This window comes from Sinocyclocheilus grahami, unplaced genomic scaffold (assembly GCF_001515645.1).
Source record: "Sinocyclocheilus grahami isolate Dianchi unplaced genomic scaffold, SAMN03320097.WGS_v1.1 scaffold67.1, whole genome shotgun sequence".
NCBI lineage: Eukaryota > Metazoa > Chordata > Actinopteri > Cypriniformes > Cyprinidae > Sinocyclocheilus > Sinocyclocheilus grahami.
Window position 1 is genome coordinate 1253747 of NW_015505246.1, and position 18656 is coordinate 1272402.

General features: G+C 38.2%; 1 protein-coding gene across 2 annotated transcripts in view; it reads right to left on the minus strand.

Annotated features, from left to right (window-relative positions):
* The window catches only part of LOC107585149 (gamma-aminobutyric acid receptor subunit beta-3-like), an 83396-nt gene that overhangs the window by 43712 nt on the left and 21028 nt on the right, over positions 1–18656 (minus strand). Inside the window, exons 2-4 of one of the 2 annotated variants that reach the window (XM_016272041.1) lie at positions 18131–18178; positions 12595–12686; positions 12394–12461 (exon numbers count right to left, since the gene is read on the minus strand). In XM_016272041.1, coding sequence (XP_016127527.1) covers positions 12394–12461; positions 12595–12686; positions 18131–18178 — 208 coding nt within the window. Of the gene's footprint in view, positions 1–12393; positions 12462–12594; positions 12687–12778; positions 12926–18130; positions 18179–18656 lie in introns of those variants that run through there. The other variant, XM_016272042.1, reaches the window with a different exon arrangement.

The window sequence follows — 18656 nt, forward strand, 5'->3', positions numbered from 1 at the left end:
ATTGTGACTCCTTTTCTCGAAACTCTAAACACAAATCCATAACTTCTCACCCAATTCCCCATACTTCCTATTTTCAGGTCAAAATGAAGCTCTCCACCCAAACTATTCAATCTTGCTGAAAAAAAACAAACTTCGCCCTCAGACATAACACACAAGCCCTCAGAAACACACACAACAACATAGTCTTACACACTAATGAGATCAATTCATAACACTGTTGCAAAAACCTTCTTTTGGCAATCGGGTATCATTTTAAAGCTCAATGTCTATTACAGTATACAACATAATTTGAGCAGATACGTGTTACAGTAAATATAGCAGATACAGTCAAATTCAACAATAAGCTTTACAGTAAGAAAATATTATTTTCATTACACTGCTGTAAAGAGATCTTACAGTACACTAGATGAAAAGCACTAGAAAGGAAAAGGTCAAATACCAAATAATTGCAGTTATATTGTGTGTTTGTGTTTTCTAAATGAGAACATGGTTAAACCTGTGCAAAATTATGCCGTTCTTGTGTAGATTTTTGCAGAAAACACTGAGCAAATTGGAGTATGTGTGAAAAAAGGTGAAATGTGTTAAAAGTTTTAAGAAACGTGTCTTTGTTTCAAGAACTGTATGAATGGTTTGGAAAATTGTGCCAAATGAATCAGTTATAGTGTGTTAGCAATCGAGAAAAACGGTACAGTACAGTAGATGAAAAGCACTACTGTAGAAAGGAAAAGGTCAAATACCAAAGAATTGCATATGAACACAACAGAATATAGAGTTATCTCTTAGTTCTGCAAAAATACAGTACATGTAAGAAGTACTGTACTTAGCTACAAATCAGTTCAGCAGTTATGAGTTTGAGGGTGTACAACTTGTTCTTCAGTATTTACTGTACATATATATAAAAAGTAAAAGGTCTCTCATCTGAAGTACTGCTACTGTTCTGTCATTATATTTTATCTGTAAGTAGTATTGAAAGCCTGTAGATGAGCCTGTAGGCCAGCTGTCCTCATGCACAAGAACATGATCAACTATAGTGCTATGTATTTCATCAGGAATAAATGTCCTTTGACCCCGTCCCCTTCAGTTTTCTTTTCCCCTCCTCTTCCTCTTTGTCTCCCACTAACCAGGATTCATTTTCCAAATCACATAATCACTTGTGCTCCTTATTCTGACTGGTGTGTCATCCGTTTTGCTACTTAATGTTCACACAAGTGTTGTTTTTGGCGGCCTGTTTTAATTTTAGTTTTAGTCTAGTCTTTGTGTGAAGCTGTGATTTTAGTTTTTATTAGTTTTAGTCACGTTCATACTCTTTTTAATCTAGTCAAGTTTTAGTAAACTAAAAGTCTGAGCATTTTAGTCTTATTTTAGTCAGAATTATCCATGACTATTTTCGTCTAGTTTTAGTCGATGAAAACTGATGACATTTTAGTCTATGAAAATTGTATTTTAGTCTCTTTTTAGAAATGCAATTCTATTTAACCCAGTCAATATAATATAAGTACCTAGTAGTATAGACGAAACCAAAATTTTCTTTTAGCCAAACCCATTTCAAACAAGGTTATCTTATTATATTATTGTTACCTTATAGACTCAAGAATACATCCATTCCAGACACGGAAGATGCTCTGATTTGAATTTACAACATTTATTTTACCAACCAAACATGTTAGAAGTACACACACATAAATTTAAATAAAGACGAACCCCGGCTGGCCGGCCATCGGTCCCTTTCTCTGTGTCAGACTTAACTTTGTTTGGTTTTCGTCTTCTAAATCAGTGTTTCCCAACCTTTCTTTAGTCGCGGCACCCTTTGGAAATTTTAACAAATTTGTGGCACCCTACAAAATTAATTTTGTCACAATATTTGAATTTCTAACTTCGATGTGATAATTTGAAAAGTATAGATATTCGGTACAACAGGGAAGAACTGCAGAATATAATGTCATTTGATTTATAGATCTTTTGAAAAACAGAGGCGGCGAAGTGTTCTGTTTTCCCTGGCAGCGAGGCTCCGGTTGCAGAGAGTGCTGCCCTGAGACTTGCGTGCAAATGATTAGCCACAGAAGATTCGACAGGGGGAGGATCCGCCATCCCCAAATCCTCCATTCCCTGAACATCCAGCCTTGAGAAGCCCTTGACGGGCACATGGTGGGAAAAAGGCTTGTCCCAAAACCTCTTCATTTCAGCCACACAAGCCGGGACGGCTGGAATAAACTGCCTCGCTGGAGGGAGATGTGACGTTTCCATCATACAAATCTCTTTCAGCCCACTGACCTGCCGGTTGGGATGGCCAGTCGATCGACAGTTTAGTCGCGGCCGTGCGACAGACCTCAAGTAGATCCGTGACCATCTGTACAGGGGAGGGTGAACTCACATCTTGTGCACTCGGTGGACACGACTGATTTGGGGGAAGAATAGCATCTTCATCCTCGTCATCTTCATCCTCGTCATCCTCATCCTTGAGGATGGCCGACAACACTTCATCCTCGTCGTCTTCCTCTCCCGCTAACGGATCTTCGAACAGTGGGGGAAGGACGGGTGACACCCTCTCCATCATCTCTCCCCACTAGCTGACGGCCTGCGGACAATCCATCGGTTCCTCTCTGGGTTGAGCAGAGAGACATGGGTCCGACTTCCCAGCTACTACCACTCCACTCTCGGGTTTTAGCCGAGAACTTTGTGCAGTGAGGACAGCCCTCGGGGTTAGACAGAGCTGCCTAAGCGTGTTTAGCGCCCAAACAGGAGATGCAGAGGCCATGTGAATTCTTCGCAGAAATCCACAGTCCAGGACGCTGCGCTCCATGTGACTAGTAAGTCAAATCTCAAATAACTGCCCTGATGACTTGTGTTCTACCCGCTTAAATGATAGAAGTACTTGTGCTGTCCAATCTATAAAGACTGTGTCTGTTCCCCGAATAGTGAGGTCAAAATATAAATTTAATGCAGGATCTAGAAAAAATCTGATCGTGATTAAACCAGAACAATTTAAAATAAATGAACAAAAACCATTTTTAAAGTTTGGGCTACGGATGTGGAGGAAGACCTTTTCCTCCGGGGCTCTCCGGCTCTTTCGCAGTGGCCATGGGGCCTGCACTCTCTTTGTACGGTAAGCCCACCACAACGTGACAACTAGTACGGAGCTGTACTGCGATAGAGAGCTCTCCTTTTCCTTCTTTTTGGTGCGTGGTGAGCGCCCCCAAAAACTTGGAAAATAAATTGAAAATTTAACAACAAACGTTAGGAATATATTGCATTTGGGACGTTACCTCGCGGCTCCGTCTGTAAACTGTTAAGCAAATAATTCTCGAAGTCTGCTTAGCCAGCTTCCGAAAATGTTCACAGGGAAGAGAGCGAGAATGATGAAATGGCAGGTAGCTGTGGTTTATATACAGGGAGGCGGGACTCCCTGATCATTGCAGCGATTGGTCTGCCATAGTTGGCAGACGTGGTGTTATTGGTGCTTCCGCGATCAGTCATGCCTGAGGCGTTCCCATAGTGAGATACTGAACGAATGTTAGAAAGAGAACCAGATTTACCTAGCCTTATGGCCAAATGACTACAGCCCCATTGACTCCCTCTGCCAATGGATTGATGAAATTAACAGTTGGATGTGCCAGAACTTTCTTCAGTTAAACAAGGAGAAAACTGAAGTCATTGTATTTGGAAACAAAGATGAAGTTCTCAAGGTGAATGTATACCTTGACTCTAGGGGTCAAACAACTAAAAATCAAGTCAAGAATCTTGGTGTGATTCTGGAGACAGACCTTAGTTTCAGTAGTCATGTCAAAGCAGTAACTAAATCAACATACTACCATCTCAAAAACATTGCAAGAATTAGATGTTCTGTTTCCAGTCAAGACTTGTAGAAACTTGTTCATGCCTTTATCACCAACAGGGGGGACTGTTGTAATGGTCTCCTCACCGGCCTTCCCAAGAAGACCATTAGACAGCTGCAACTCATCCAGAACGCTGCTGCCAGGATTCTGACTAGAACCAGAAAATCTGAGCATATCACACCAGTCCTCAGGTCCTTACACTGGCTTCCAGTTAAATTTAGGATTGATTTTAAAGTACTTTTACTCGTTTATAAATCACTCAATGGCCTAGGGCCTAAATACATTGCAGATATGCTCACTGAATATAAACCTAACAGACCACTCAGATCATTAGGATCGAGTCAGTTAGAAATACCAAGAGTTCACACAAAACAAGGGAGTCTGCTTTTAGCTATTATGCCGCCCACAGCTGGAACCAACTTCCAGAAGAGATCAGATGTATAATTATTTTCTATTTTTAACTGTTTTAAATTAATTTAAAATACATTTTTAATTTCATTTTAAAAGTTTTAAAATTCCTTGTTTTATTGATGTGATTATTTTTTATGATTATTTTACTTCCTTTTATGTAAAGCACTTTGAATTACCACTGTGTATGAAATGTGCTATATTAATACACTTGCCTTGCCTTGTTATCTTGGACATTCAAATACAGAACAAATGACTCTTATGGACTGATTCTTGCTAGTGAATCAAAAGCATACAGTGCAAACAGTGTAGTCCGATTCATGAATGACAATAATGAGTCAGTTCCTTTTAGTGCGTACAGCTTACACTTAACAGGAGACCTAAATCAGTGTAGTTACTGAATGTTCATATACCAACATGGAGTTAAAGACATGCATTATGCATTTTGTCAATAGTACTTTATAAATATTAATGAAAACTATGCCATTGATTTATTTCTTAAAGAGATAGTTTACTCCAAAATAAAAATTATTTTATTTACTCATCTTCATGTAATTACAAACCTCTTTGTCTTTCTTTCTTCTTCTTTAGAAAGAACTTTTACAAAGTTAAATGGGTCCAAATAACATTGACTTTCATTGTATGACAAATACCACAATTTTTCAAAAATATCTTATTTTGCTCCACAGAAGAAAAAAGTCACATGTAAAGTGATGACACTTAAACTATGACAGAATTAAATTTTTTGAGTGAATTATCTCTTTAATATACTAAAAGGAACTGGACTTGTGAATTTAAAAAAAAATCCTAATGGCTCCAACTACTTTTGACTCCAGAAGCGTTGGGCTCTTGCATCCACTGCTCAGAAATTACATCTGGCAGCTCAAGGTTCAGGTCAGTCATAGAGCCAGTTTTCTTTCATATGATATTGATTTTCCTCCTGACATCAATGTGCTTCCTCTCATGCAAACAACAGCATGGAGGAAAGACAACCATTGTTAAGCGCACAGGGAAAAAAAAGCTTCCTACTAACAGTGGATGAATTCCTAAGAGCAGAAAGAGGCACTCATCCCCAGAGCTCTGCAACTCAACAGGCTGTAGTTAACATGGTGTTCAAAGAGGCTGATGTCACAGCGTGATCTTGCTGCTTGCCCTCTCCATTGCCTGCTAGTGCTCTGCAGGGATAAGCTCAGGGGCTTTGCAGTGCATTCTGCGTGTGTGAACGTCCTGTGTCTGAGCCTGAGAGTATCTAACGGGACATTTTGGGGGGATTTAAACAGTGGGATGTCCTCTTAACACACAGTTCCATTTATAATTGAAGAGGAGAACCCCTGAATGTCACCTCATGGCCCACATAAACTGTTTTTAGAGGGCACTTAGACCGCAACCTGCTCCATTTGCCTTCAGGTCATATGACACATACCAGTCGCTGGAAGGAAACACTTCCCAAAGCACACCTATTTATCCTAAAGGTGGAGATAATAGGCACTTAGCGAAGTTCAGAGTTAACACTTCTATACACTGATATTACGCCTGATTGAACAATTACAGGCCACAAAACCGACTATCGGGCTAAAAATAAAGGGGGCGAGAGCAGACAAAAGACTAAATATATTAATAATTCCGGTCTCCTTGACGACGCTCTCTCTCCGCAGAACGCCCACACAGGCGTGCTGAGCTCTAGGCCGATACCTTGTGCGTTTCTGAGGCTTTCCGAGCATTCTTTGATTTCTGTGCATTTTCCTTCTCTCGCTTTCACCTTAAAAGCTCTTTGACCAAACTCAATTGTCAGGTTATGGCTGCATTAAATGAAAGGAAATCACCAGCATTCATCATAACTGGATCATCATGTTTTTGAAAGCTTCTTTGTATCATGAAGATCAACAGATTCATTTGACAGTTTTTTTTTATGCTTGACCAGAAAGCAGCAGGTACGATGGGAGCTTTTTTTGTAGGTATAATTACACTTTCAGCAAACATGCTTTTTTTTTTTAAATAAAAAATTGTAATTTCATAAAGCCACCCCCACCTCCCTCTTCACCTGGGTAAGTACCACAAACATCTTCAAATCCTGACTAAAGATGATATTGGTTTCCAGGGCAACCACTTATACTTGCCACACACATTGTGCCAGAGCGATCATCTGCTGTGTATCCATGCAGTACTATCACGCTGAATATGTTTCATTCGTGTTTGTGCACGGATGAGAATTTCAGTCCTGTGCGTCAGTAGCACTTATAAAATGTTCCCTGGCTTCAGATGTCAGGAAAGCATCCAATGACCCAGACTGCCCATCAAAGCATATGGAGAAAGAGAAAGAGAGGCATGATATACCTTTAATTGTATACATAATAGTGATCTGGAGAGTCTTTTCTATGTGAATCTCACGATAGCATGTCTAAGTCACATTTCACCTAAAAAAAACCAAGAAAAATAATTAAATAATGAATGAAGGCTTTAAGATATCAAAAATATGAGAAGGAGAAATATGGAGAAAGCAATATTATTGATATTTATTATGGACTTTTATCACAAAAGCTTTTTGCTTCACAAGACATTAATTGATGGACTGGAGTCATGTGGATTACTTGTAGATTATTGATGTTTTTATCAGCTGTTTGGACTGCACCCATTCACCACAAAGGATCCATTGGTTGAGCAAGTGATGTAATGCTAAATTTCTTAAAATTTGTTCCGTGAAGAAACAAACTTATCTGCATCTTGAGGGTGAGTAAATTTAAAGCAAATTTTCATTTTGGGATATCTTGGGGTAATATACAGTATATGTATTACCCCAACTGCTCTTGACAGGTTTCGTGAGATTCACCCTCCTGACTGAACACAGAACAGCAGCAGTATATTGATTATGTCTGAATGCTTTTGATTTCTGAGAAATATTCTGCTTGCTAACAGCACATTTTGACAGGGTAATTTAATACCGCCTGTGCCGGGCCCTCCTCAAGAGAGGCTGTGTAAGCAGCACGGTCCGTTAGATGCAAATTGTATTTAATTCATTTTTATGGAATAGTGTTATATTTTCAACACTTTTTTTGCTTTTTCCAAGTAATCTTGCTGACAGACGTCTTGGAATAGGATACTTCATGCCATAATTCTTGCACTACAGCTCAACTCTGGGAGTGAAAATACGCCTCTGTGTGTGTAATGACATTCCCATTCCCTGATTTTAAAAGAGATGAGGGAGGGAGGTGCTGGTACAGTAAAATGTAATGTACATAAGGCAAATCCTTTTTACTCAAGGCACTGGGTTTACACCACTGACAACATGAGAGCTTTTAGTCTTTAACAGCCCTATCACTTCCGGTCTGAAGACAGAATGCCGCTGCATGCACTGACATCAAGAGCACAACATTAAAAAGCAGACCTTATTAGACAGTGCATGGATCACATTTCAAGCTGAAGCTATTTGGTTCATAATGTAATACATTTCCATTTACAGAATCCTACAATATTGGTTTTTTACTCAGGCATGTAAGGAGATGTCTACCAAAATAGCAACTGTGAGGAAAAGGAACATAAACCTGCTTTAAAGGAATGTTCCGGGTTCAAAACAAGTTCAGCTAAAACAATTTTAACTTGTCCCTCTATTGGTAAAACAAGCAAACAAAGATTGTGCTCACAGTAATGCATTTCCACTGAAAGTGGGACAAGGTAATGCACCAAAATAAACTTTAAAATACTTTATTAAGCATTTACGTATGACCTAACACTTTACATTATACCTGTTAAATGTGATTAGCGTGCCTGAATCACTTACCAACCTTGTTTGAGCAAGGTTATATCCAATCCTTCAATTTTTACAACCATGGAAAGCTGGGAAATAGGAAGAGATGTCATTTATCTATGCTTGAAGTGATGTTTACATTAAACAAACTCACCCACAAGAACACATAACTGTAGTTTAATCTACCTTAAAGGGGTCCTATTATGCTTTTTCACTTTTAAAAGTTTAGTCAGTGTGTAGTGTGTATGTTTGGTCTCAAAGTCTCAAAGTCCACTCCAAAGGGAGATATTTCACTTAAAAAAAATCCCTTTTCAAGAACTACAACGGATGGCTCGTTTGACTACAGCGTTTGTTTTCCGGGCTTTGTGATATCACAAAGCGGCCCATAAGAATATCATTAAAAATAATTCCCGCCTACAGAAATTCGAATGGCTGGGGGGTGGGGAGGGGCGAGGTTGTGGTTAGAACGCTTGATTGAGTGAGTGCATCAGACGAGACGACGAAGAAGAAGTGCTGCTGCAGAGTTAGTGCATCAGAGAAAATGAAGAAGAAGAGCTGCTGTGCTGTAGCTTCAAATTTTCGGCATGTCTAGAACAATTCTTACAAGTACAACACGATGTAGCTGGGCGCCGCGGACAGACGCCGAACGGTGCCGCCGATGTGCCTACACTCATAGAAAATAATGTATTTGAATTTTAAAGATGTGGCGCGATGCGACGCTGCGCTTCTCGTCCGGTGCTTGACCACCTGAAACGCAGTTTTTTTTCACCTCCGTGCCCAAACGTCTTTGTTTGGGCTTCCGAAAGCGGATGATGTCAGGAAACAGTGGTTGCAATTTATTTTGTAACTCGGTCCCTGAGCATTATAACCCCAATTTGCTATTGTGTGCTGCGCATTTTACTGAGGACAGCTTCCACAACATGTGGGAGTACAGTGCCTGCCGGATTCGTCAAAAAGCTTTTTGTTGAAAGACGGAGCAAGGGGCGTGGCAGTATTGAAACACCGTCTAAGCTGTTCGCCAATCACAACGCACTGGGACAGCTAACCAATCACAACACATTTTGTTTTTCGGAAGGTGGACCTTCATCAAAGCCGAAACTAATCGAGCCGTTTGTGCCAGGCTGGGGAGAAAGGTATTTTAATAATGTAAATTATGTGAAAAATAGTTGGTGGTTTTTCGAACCACCAAGCATGAGAGCATGTTCTAGTACACCTTTGTAAAAGAGCATAATAGGACCCCTTTAAACAATAACCAAACAACACATATTTTGATAGAAACAAATTACAGAAATCATTACTAAGTAAAGCTTCAATTAGTTAACACCCATTGTAATATAAAGCTTGTTTCTAAGTCTGAGCATCCCTTTCATGGACAAATTTAAAGTTATGATATGGTTAACTGACTTTTCTGTAACTTTTTTCTGTAGACAATTCTGTAAACATGACTTCTGTTCTATTTGTTGAAATAATCTTCTGTGCAATTATTGGCAATGTTGTTGTAGTTAACAACAACAACAATAAAAAAAATAAACAGAAATAAAATGAAAAATATTAACATTTTTGTCTAATTCAAAAAAGCAGAAATAAAAAATAAATATAAAAAAAGAAAAACAAAAAAGAAACGAAAAGTAGAAATGTTGTCTTAGCAGCTAATTAAAATAAGTTTAAATTGAAATTCAAAATTACTAAAACTAAAACTGAAATACAAGTAAATTAAAGCTATTAATATTTATTTTTCAAACTGATAAAATGACAAAAGCACATAACATTACTAAAACTTAAAAATGAAGACAGAAATTTCAAAATGTAAAAATAAAAGCCAATTCAAAATATTAATAAATACTATAATAATATATTAATAATACTAAAATATCACAGTTTTGTGGTAATCAATATAGACTTCATAGAGTTTTACTTGTACTGCACCAGAAACATTGGTGTAACTTTCAAGAACAAACTTCAGGGTATGATATGATTAGACCACAACTGCCACAGTAAAGAGTGATTATTTTAGAGCTTGAGTAAAAACCAATGAAGATATTCAGAGGAAACCCAGGGAAAACAGCAAAAACAAGCCTCTGGGGTAAAAATCTGAAAAGCATCTCAGTGTAACAGCCTTGTCTCAGACTATGCTCTTGAATGCTGTGGGGAAAGCACAAATGTCTCCTGTAATGTCTATCCATGTCACTACAGAACCTCTGGGACTGTTACTTTTGTCATATAACGTGATGGCAAGACATTCAAAAAACATCCACTCCATTGATTTCCTTCTTCTTGGTTTCATTAACACATGCACAAACTAAAATCTTGATGTGTTTCATGTCCATATCTGGCACGTCAGTCTAGCTAATGAGGTACCACAATTTAACGTTCAAAACACACATGCGCACACACTGCCTGCCCACCTGACACTCTGCAAGAGTGAGCCTCATTGCCATGGCAGCCAGCTATTTATACACTACACCACACAATCAGGCCTTGTCACAGTCAACAGGGGTGTAAGAAAAGCCGTGGATATGTCAGTCAATCAGGACACGTTTTCCTGTGACTCACTGCCTAATGGCAAGAGTTAACAGGTTGGACTAATCATGGCTGGATGAGGCAGTTGTGCAATTCTGTCACTATATTACCTCTATCAATCTATCACACACATCACATACAGTTACACCTGTGCTTGAAAAGTCTAAATGTCAACATTTGAGCATCATTTACTCCTTTCTGTTTTGTGAAATAGACAGGAGAAATACTGACACCTGACTCCACTGAGGGGGACAATATTTGGGTAACGTGGACCCGTTAGCCTATATTTGCAGACTATACATACTGTTCTGGAAAACTATAATACTTTCTTTTCTTTTCTTTTTTAATCTTTTGTAACGTTTTAAATGTCTTTGCTGTGACTTTTGATCAATTTAATTGAGAGATATAAACTCTGAATTTATATATATAAACGTGCAATTCAGAGTTGTGAGATGTAACTCAGAATTCTCAGAAAACTGTCACACTTGTGAGATATAAACTAGATATATATTGCTAGAAAGTCTGAAATATATCTGAATTTATAACTTGCAATTCTGACTTTTCTCACAATTCTCAATTGAGATGAAAAGTCAAAAGTACCTTCTTTTTTTTTATTTTATGTGTGGCAGAAATGGTCTTCCATAGGATATGAAGTAATTTTTCAAGCTGTAAGAGTAAGATTTTCTGTGACTGCATGGGTTATGTGACTTTCACTGCTCTGAGATCCAATAGACGTGTTTGGGGGTAATCTAGGATTAGAGCACCTTGTTCAAACTCTCACCTTTAAAGGTAAGACCACAAGTGACAGACAACAAACCTCTCACACACATATCCTCTAATTTGACACAATGGCAGAGCGAATCAAAGCCAGTGTATCTGAGATCAGATTAAGCCTTCATAAATAATACAACATGAGAACAACCATGTCAGAAACTGAAAATAAAGTGCAAATATGTCATTTTTGAACCACACTGTGACTGACACACAGTCTCATGCTACCCAGATGAGGTCAGATACTGAACAATTTCATCATGTCAGTGTCCATCAACTTTAGAACTGTATAAACACAGGTCCAGGTGACTGATGATCACCTCTTGTGTCACAGTCTTTAGCATATGTGCCCATCCCCTTGTGGGACTCTAAGCTGATAGCATCCTCCCCTCAGTGCCCATGTGAGAGGGCTAACCCATCTGCATATTCATGACTGTGAAATGGACACAGTCACCATGGAGACAACCTGGTCTCATATGATGATGTGGATATGGACCATTCAGGACTTGTGATGCAATGTTTCTGGCAGGTATAATCAAATCAGCACGAGTTCTACAGTCAAAATTAAGTCAAATATAGATCAACAAATCTAACACGGTCAGCATAGACTTCATATTGTGTCAACTAATGCTCCAAATCAAACTTTTATCTATGTTGTACATGAAACAACTGTGCTCACTATCTATCATTGAACCGTTAACACTTTAATACAGCCAGTAGTTGCAAACTTTGACTGGCAAAAAATAAACTGATACAGTTTCTAGTTCCAAAACAAGCAGGATATCTTTCAAGCTTTTTTTCAAAGTGATCATCTGACATTGGAAGTGATTTGCTGGTGCAGATCTGCACTACGAAAGCATTAACATGATGAGAAAATACCACATCCTCCACAATGTAGTACTGATAGGATTTTAATATTAAAAACACTTCCCTTACTAGACCTTGGCACTAAAACTGGTTGAGCAAAGCTCACAGGCAGATGAAACTAAGCTATGAGATTTCAGAACCATGGACAGCGACATTAAACGCTCCTCCTGGTACATAGAATGACCGGACATGTCCAAAGGTCTGCTACATATCAATGGCCCAATAAATAATTAAAGATATAAACAGACATACCATGTTGACCTCAGACACCATGTCTATGCTTGCCACGTCGATGCTCATGCCAACTGCGACAGGTGCACCTTAAATGAGAAGAAAAACTTAATCCTCAAGTTCACTGAAAGCATTTATTTATTTTATATCAATGTTAAAAACAATCTTGACATACTTATGCAACCTTAAAAGTAAGAAATAATGACGTGAGCAACATCATACCTCCAAAGTCTGGTCGAAGACGAATGTCATAGCCTTTCAAAAGCTTGTCCACGGTCTCTTTGACAAAAGACATGTTTCCTGGTTCATTGGCGCTGAAAAGAAATAATAAAGAAGGTTATTTCCATCATATTAGAGCCCAGGAGGTTTATGCTCTCGCGCCATGGTCTCCACCAGCTCTTCTTACCTTTGAGCACAGCACATCACTGCTACAATTACCGGTAACGAAAGAACACCAAACAGCCTTCGTTTCTGTATTCCAAACATTCCTTATACTCTTTCAGGCAAGGAATCGAGCGACAAAACGGACGTTGTAAGGTTTCCTTGCGTAGGTAACAGGTTACGTTATTCCATAAGTGGGTTTTTGCTAAAGAACTCCAATTACTGTCAAACGCGCGTAAACAAATCGCTGCGATCCGGGTTTTCGCTCTCTTGCGGAGACTGCGTTATTTGGTTAGGTGCTCGGTAAATACAATGCATTTTGCCCAAGACACTACCGGGGCTTGCAGCAGGGGAGTCGGTGTTTGGGGCTCAGCCAGATCTTCTCCATCCTTCGGTTTTGACGCCCGTATAGCTGTGCTGTCCCGAATACCCTCTGCTGAAGTCTCAGTCTTACGCCTCTTTTTATGTTTCAGCTACAAGCAAAGGATGGTCTGTCGAGACAGCTGACTTATTTTTCACATATACCCAACAAAAAGCGCCTGCTATTAGATGATCGCTCGGGAAAACCGTCAGAATTGGAAGCTGAAAAACTGAAACTGAAAGTTCGACTATTGATTCGACAACTGATGACCGAGACGACCGGAGTGTGATGAAATTGGTATTTGAGCACGAGGTATTTGAGCACTATAAGTAAAGTGGTCACGTGACATCCCACAAGCTTCGGCGCGAGCAACATTTTGTTGGTGTGTATAGCGCGGAGTTTATTGAAATAATTCTTTACAAGTCAATTCAAACGAAAAACTTAACTAGATCGTTCAACACGTGTGGTTTCGTCAGGTTCATGCTCTAGTAAAAAAAAGCGTATACACTTGAGTAAAAGTTGAAGAGAACGACTGGGAGGGGTTTCTCCTCTGTTTAACTCTTCGTTCATGGAAAGCAATTAAACGGTAAGTATTTTAGGCGATTTATTCATCAACAGCTACTGTATTTTGCCATTGTTGCTGGTGGGTGTGCATTTGAAATCTTTGTCAGGAGAAAGCAACCCAAAACAAATCTGCAATGATGACTGAGTCACGACTTCTTGTGTTGCAAATCAATCGTTTGCTGTTCAGGACAGGTAGACATCATTGGTGGTTTCTTACCGTGACTTGAACGCTGGAAGTGAGAACCACAGGTTAGGGTAGGGGCCATAAAAGTATCGATTCGTTTCCTCAGTATTTTTCAACAAAATGTCAGTGATCACAGAAGTTTGACTACAACTAGATTGTGCAAGAAACAAAAGACAATTTGCAAGTAGGTAACCACTGGTAACACTTTCTTATAGATGTACACGTCACAAATATAGCACAAAAATTTCGTGTTGGTTTAATATGCGTTTAGGGTGTGTGATCAATCAATCAATCAGTCAATCAATAAATGTTAAGTTGCTACTCAGCTCATTCCTTCCATTTGAGTGTTATGGACACTAGCAATCTCTCCTTCTCTCTCAGAGAAGATCATTTCAACTGCAATATCTATGGTGGTATCAAATGGCAGTGCTTTCTATTTTATTAGAACATTACATTTATTAGGAGGGCATCTCCTGTACTGTACCTCTGCATGGCGCACACGCATACTAATAGTGATAAACAGAACATCATGTAACAGAGTGGAAGAAGAAGAATTTTGCTTTATTGACACCTTCTGTGATACAATCAATCTGATATATTACTTGTTCTCACTACCACTCCCCATCAATGGATATTAAGGCTCCTCCATTTAGCCTCTAGACAATTTTATTATACATAATCAGATTTTCAGTGAGGCTTGACAGTCTGCTGGATATTAGGCACAAGTGTAATGGCTTCTACCAAGCTTTAAAAACTCATTAAACTAATCCTGTTAATTTGACCTGTGTTCAAAAAACAGGTCCGCATTGTTCTGACTGAATGGAAAGGCTGTTTACGAGAGCTTTTGGTGGATTTGACACGGTCTGTGGTTGAAGTTTGGCCTTTTTAAATCCCTCACGCTGCATTAAGACTGTAGTGTGCGGACTGATGCCGCCCTAATGCTTTTAGAAGCAGACGCTGGATGCAGAGTGATGTGGCTGTGCTTCCTGGTACTGTTTCAGAAGCTTTATTCCAGAGAGGCGAGGGTTGAGACTCCACTAAGATGTTATTGGATGCTTGTTCTTCTTGTGTCCTCAGGTACATTCTGTTAGTATAGCAATATTTAGCTTTTGATTCGCTGCCTGAAAAAGTGTTAGGACTACATTAGTCTATGATGATAGATATATTCAAACCCTCCTAATTTTTTATTGATAGCAAATCTTGTTTAATCTATTTTAGGACAGTTGGTCCTGTCTATGCCAGGATTACCATTCATTGAATGCCTTTTCAATTCCATTTTTGTTTTTGAGTTTGAACTGAATTTGAATTGAGGTTGGAAGGGAAATAGAATTAAGTCACGCCACCATTATTTATATAGTGCTTTAAACAATAGAGATTGTTTCAATAACAGAGAAGTTACAGTAAATGAAAATAAAATTAACTGAACTTTAAATTCATATAACATTAATGTTAAGTAGAATATCAAAGTTTATCAAAAATGTTAGTGTTGGCTTGGCAAAATATTGTTTAAAAAAACATGTAGATAGATAGATGTTTTGAAATGAGACCAATAGAAATTTTATATTTCATTTATGTATTTAATCTTATTTATTAAATTAACTTTTTTTTTTTTTTTGGACCGGGTGAATATACACTACATTTCCCAGAATGCATTACCTGTGTTGAATTGCAAATCTGTAAAATTATTTTGCCATCATTCCATTTCAAATGTCAGTTTTAATTTCTTTAGGGCATGGCCAATACAGTTCAAACTCATGAACTGGCAGGATATTAATTATTCACTTTTGAATTTTGCAACAACCCCTTTCTGTACAGAACTAAAAATCATAGAATCATGTCAGTGGTACTTTTTTCACCTTCTAACCTCAATGTTGGGATTAATAGAGTATATGTATTTAATATTGTTGCAAAAAAAAGTTTCCGGGAATTTCTTTGTAGCCATACATATAGGAAATTATTTCTAAGCTTCTTGCAGCATAACCGTTTATAAAGAGCAGCTACTATAAGGAGAGAGATGGAAAGCTAGGGTAGCTCTGAACAGCACTTACCCACACACACCCACATCCCATCATCCAAACAAAGCACTCCACTCACACATCATCTGCAAATGCAAAGGCTCCTCAGTGTGTGGGTTGAGCAAATGGCACCAAGTCACGGTCACACACCAAGCCAAATGCTGTTAAAGCCTTTAAAGTAACACTAGTCAAACAGGGTGTGGGAGGACTGGAACCTTTTCTATGATCCCTGTCTTTGCCTTTAAAATGACCGGTGTCCTCTGACCCCTCTAATTGTAATGTATAAGGACGTCAGTGTTGGGAAGGTTACTTTGGAAATGTAATAGGTTACAGATTACAAGTTACCCTATCTCAAATTTAATAAGTAGTGTAACTATTTCAATTACTTTATTAAAGTAATGTAACTGATTACATTTGATTACTTTTCTAAATTTCTAATGTTTTCAACCAGGCAGCGCTATCCTTACAGTAGAACTCAACACTGATCATTTTCAAAATCCTTTCTCCCTTGAATTAAGATTATAATAATTTAATTTTAAAACACAGCCAGCACAAAATCAGACTTACTTTGAGATCATTCTGAGGTTAAATACAGATTTAAAACCATAACAAGTAATAGTTTAATAGATATGACACTGTTTTTGAAATCTAAATTTTGCGTATCTATGACAGGAAACACTGGCATCTAACAATGGCTGAGAAAAAAACCCAGTTAAACTTAAAAAATAAAGCATATACATAAACCCAAATAGGAAATAAAACAGTTATCAAATAGGAATGTGTCCTATTCTGTGTCCTATAAACTCCTGGAACATTGGTCTCTCATATATTAGTGATGTCTCTGCAATTTCTGAAAGAAATCAATTAAATCTGTATGTGTGTAAAAAAGTTCAAATGAAACCCCCTTTGTAATCGTTAACATTTTCAAAAGTAACTAATTTAATGACACATTTTTTCTCAGTAACTGTAACTGATTACAATTAAATTTATTTTGTAATTAAATTACGTAATTTAGTTACATGTAACTAGTTACTCCTCACTGAACACTGAAGGCCGTGTCCGAAAGTTCACAAGGCACTTTTCTTTATTTTGCCCACTGGGCTATCAAAGTGGTTTTTTGATCTACTGTAGGGGTGATGTAGTATCACAAAAAGGGGAAATTAAAACATGGTTGCACTGGCTTTCATTGATATGGCTTTTCCTTCCATTTGTGTCAAATTGCAGCTGCAGAAGACCTCTCTCCTCTGCACGCCACCACCACTCCTCCAGATTAAATGGACACAGATAAATAGATCCTCTGGATGGAGTGAATATTGCACTGTGCTGAATGAATAATGTATGTACGTGGCTGACATTGCGGGTCTGATTTGTTTTAGATTGAGACAGAACACTGCAAATTCACTCATAATACCTATTGAAGGATTCAGACTCCTGTGATGCTATGAAGAGATGCATAGATGCCTCCTGAGACATTAAAGGAATAGTTCACTTAAAAATTAAAATTAGCTGAAAGTTTACTCACCCCCAGGCCATTTAAGATGTAGATGGGTTTGTTTCTTCATTCCAACAGATATGGAGAAATGTAGCAATTATCTCACTTGCTCACCAGAGATCCTCTGTGATGAATGGGTGCCGTCAGAATGAGAATTCATACAGCTAATAAAAACATCACAATATCCATAATAACGTTTCCTTTAGTCCATCCCCTGTAATTCTCTCACATCAAAAGTCACCATCATATTTATTTGGAACAGTTTAGGACTGTTTTTCGCTTGTTAGCTGTGTTAGGTCTGTGCATATTTCTCCCCTGATACAGATTAGACACCTTTTTCCACTGGAGAAATCAATAATATGGATAGAGGAATCATATTTTAGCTGGAAACAATGGTTTGAAGTTAAAAACATCTTAATGATAGTTTTGTTTATTACAAACATGCAGATTTTCACTTTACATGTTAATTGATGGATTGGAGTCACGTTGTAGGTTGTTGTTTTTATCAGCTGTTTGGATTCTGATTCTGGCGGCACCCATTCACTGCAAAATATCCATTGGTGGGCTGTAATGTGATGTAATGTAATTTCTCTGAATCCATTCATATGAAGAAACTCACCTACATCTTGGATGGCCTGAGGGTAGGTAAATTCTCAGCTAATTATATTTTTTGGGTAAAAAATTCCAGCGTGCATCAAGCAATAGTGAGTGTAAAATGCTATGAAATTTACTTTATTTATCATACACAATGAGTAACTTACCTTGTGTCATAGATTGCAAACAGCTTTTTATTCCCATCCACTGCATTCCTGCAAAACAGAGGGAGGTGATGTTACTATTCCCATCATTCAATGCCCTGTTACTAATTTTAGAATGAACACATTCTGTAAACAATTGTGATGTTTCTAAATCCCAAAAGCATTTTCAAATGTCTTTTAACATCCAATTGTGTTGTTCTGTTAATCTTTGTCATTAAATATCTGTTTATCATGAGCACATACAGTACACACACACACACACACACACAACTAGATCAGGATTATCAGATGCTTGCAGGACACAGGTGGACTGTAGAAGTAACAGCTGCTCTCGTGTGAAAATCTCTGGAGTCCATATCAATGAAGTCAATCAGCAGACAGACAAAAGCACTTAAAAATGAACTAATCCCCAAAACACAACTACAATATCATATTATACTTACACAACAAAACCGTCTGTACAATATTCATGAATCTAGAATAAATCTCGTCCTAACGGATACGTGTCCCCCCCCCCCCCCAAAACACA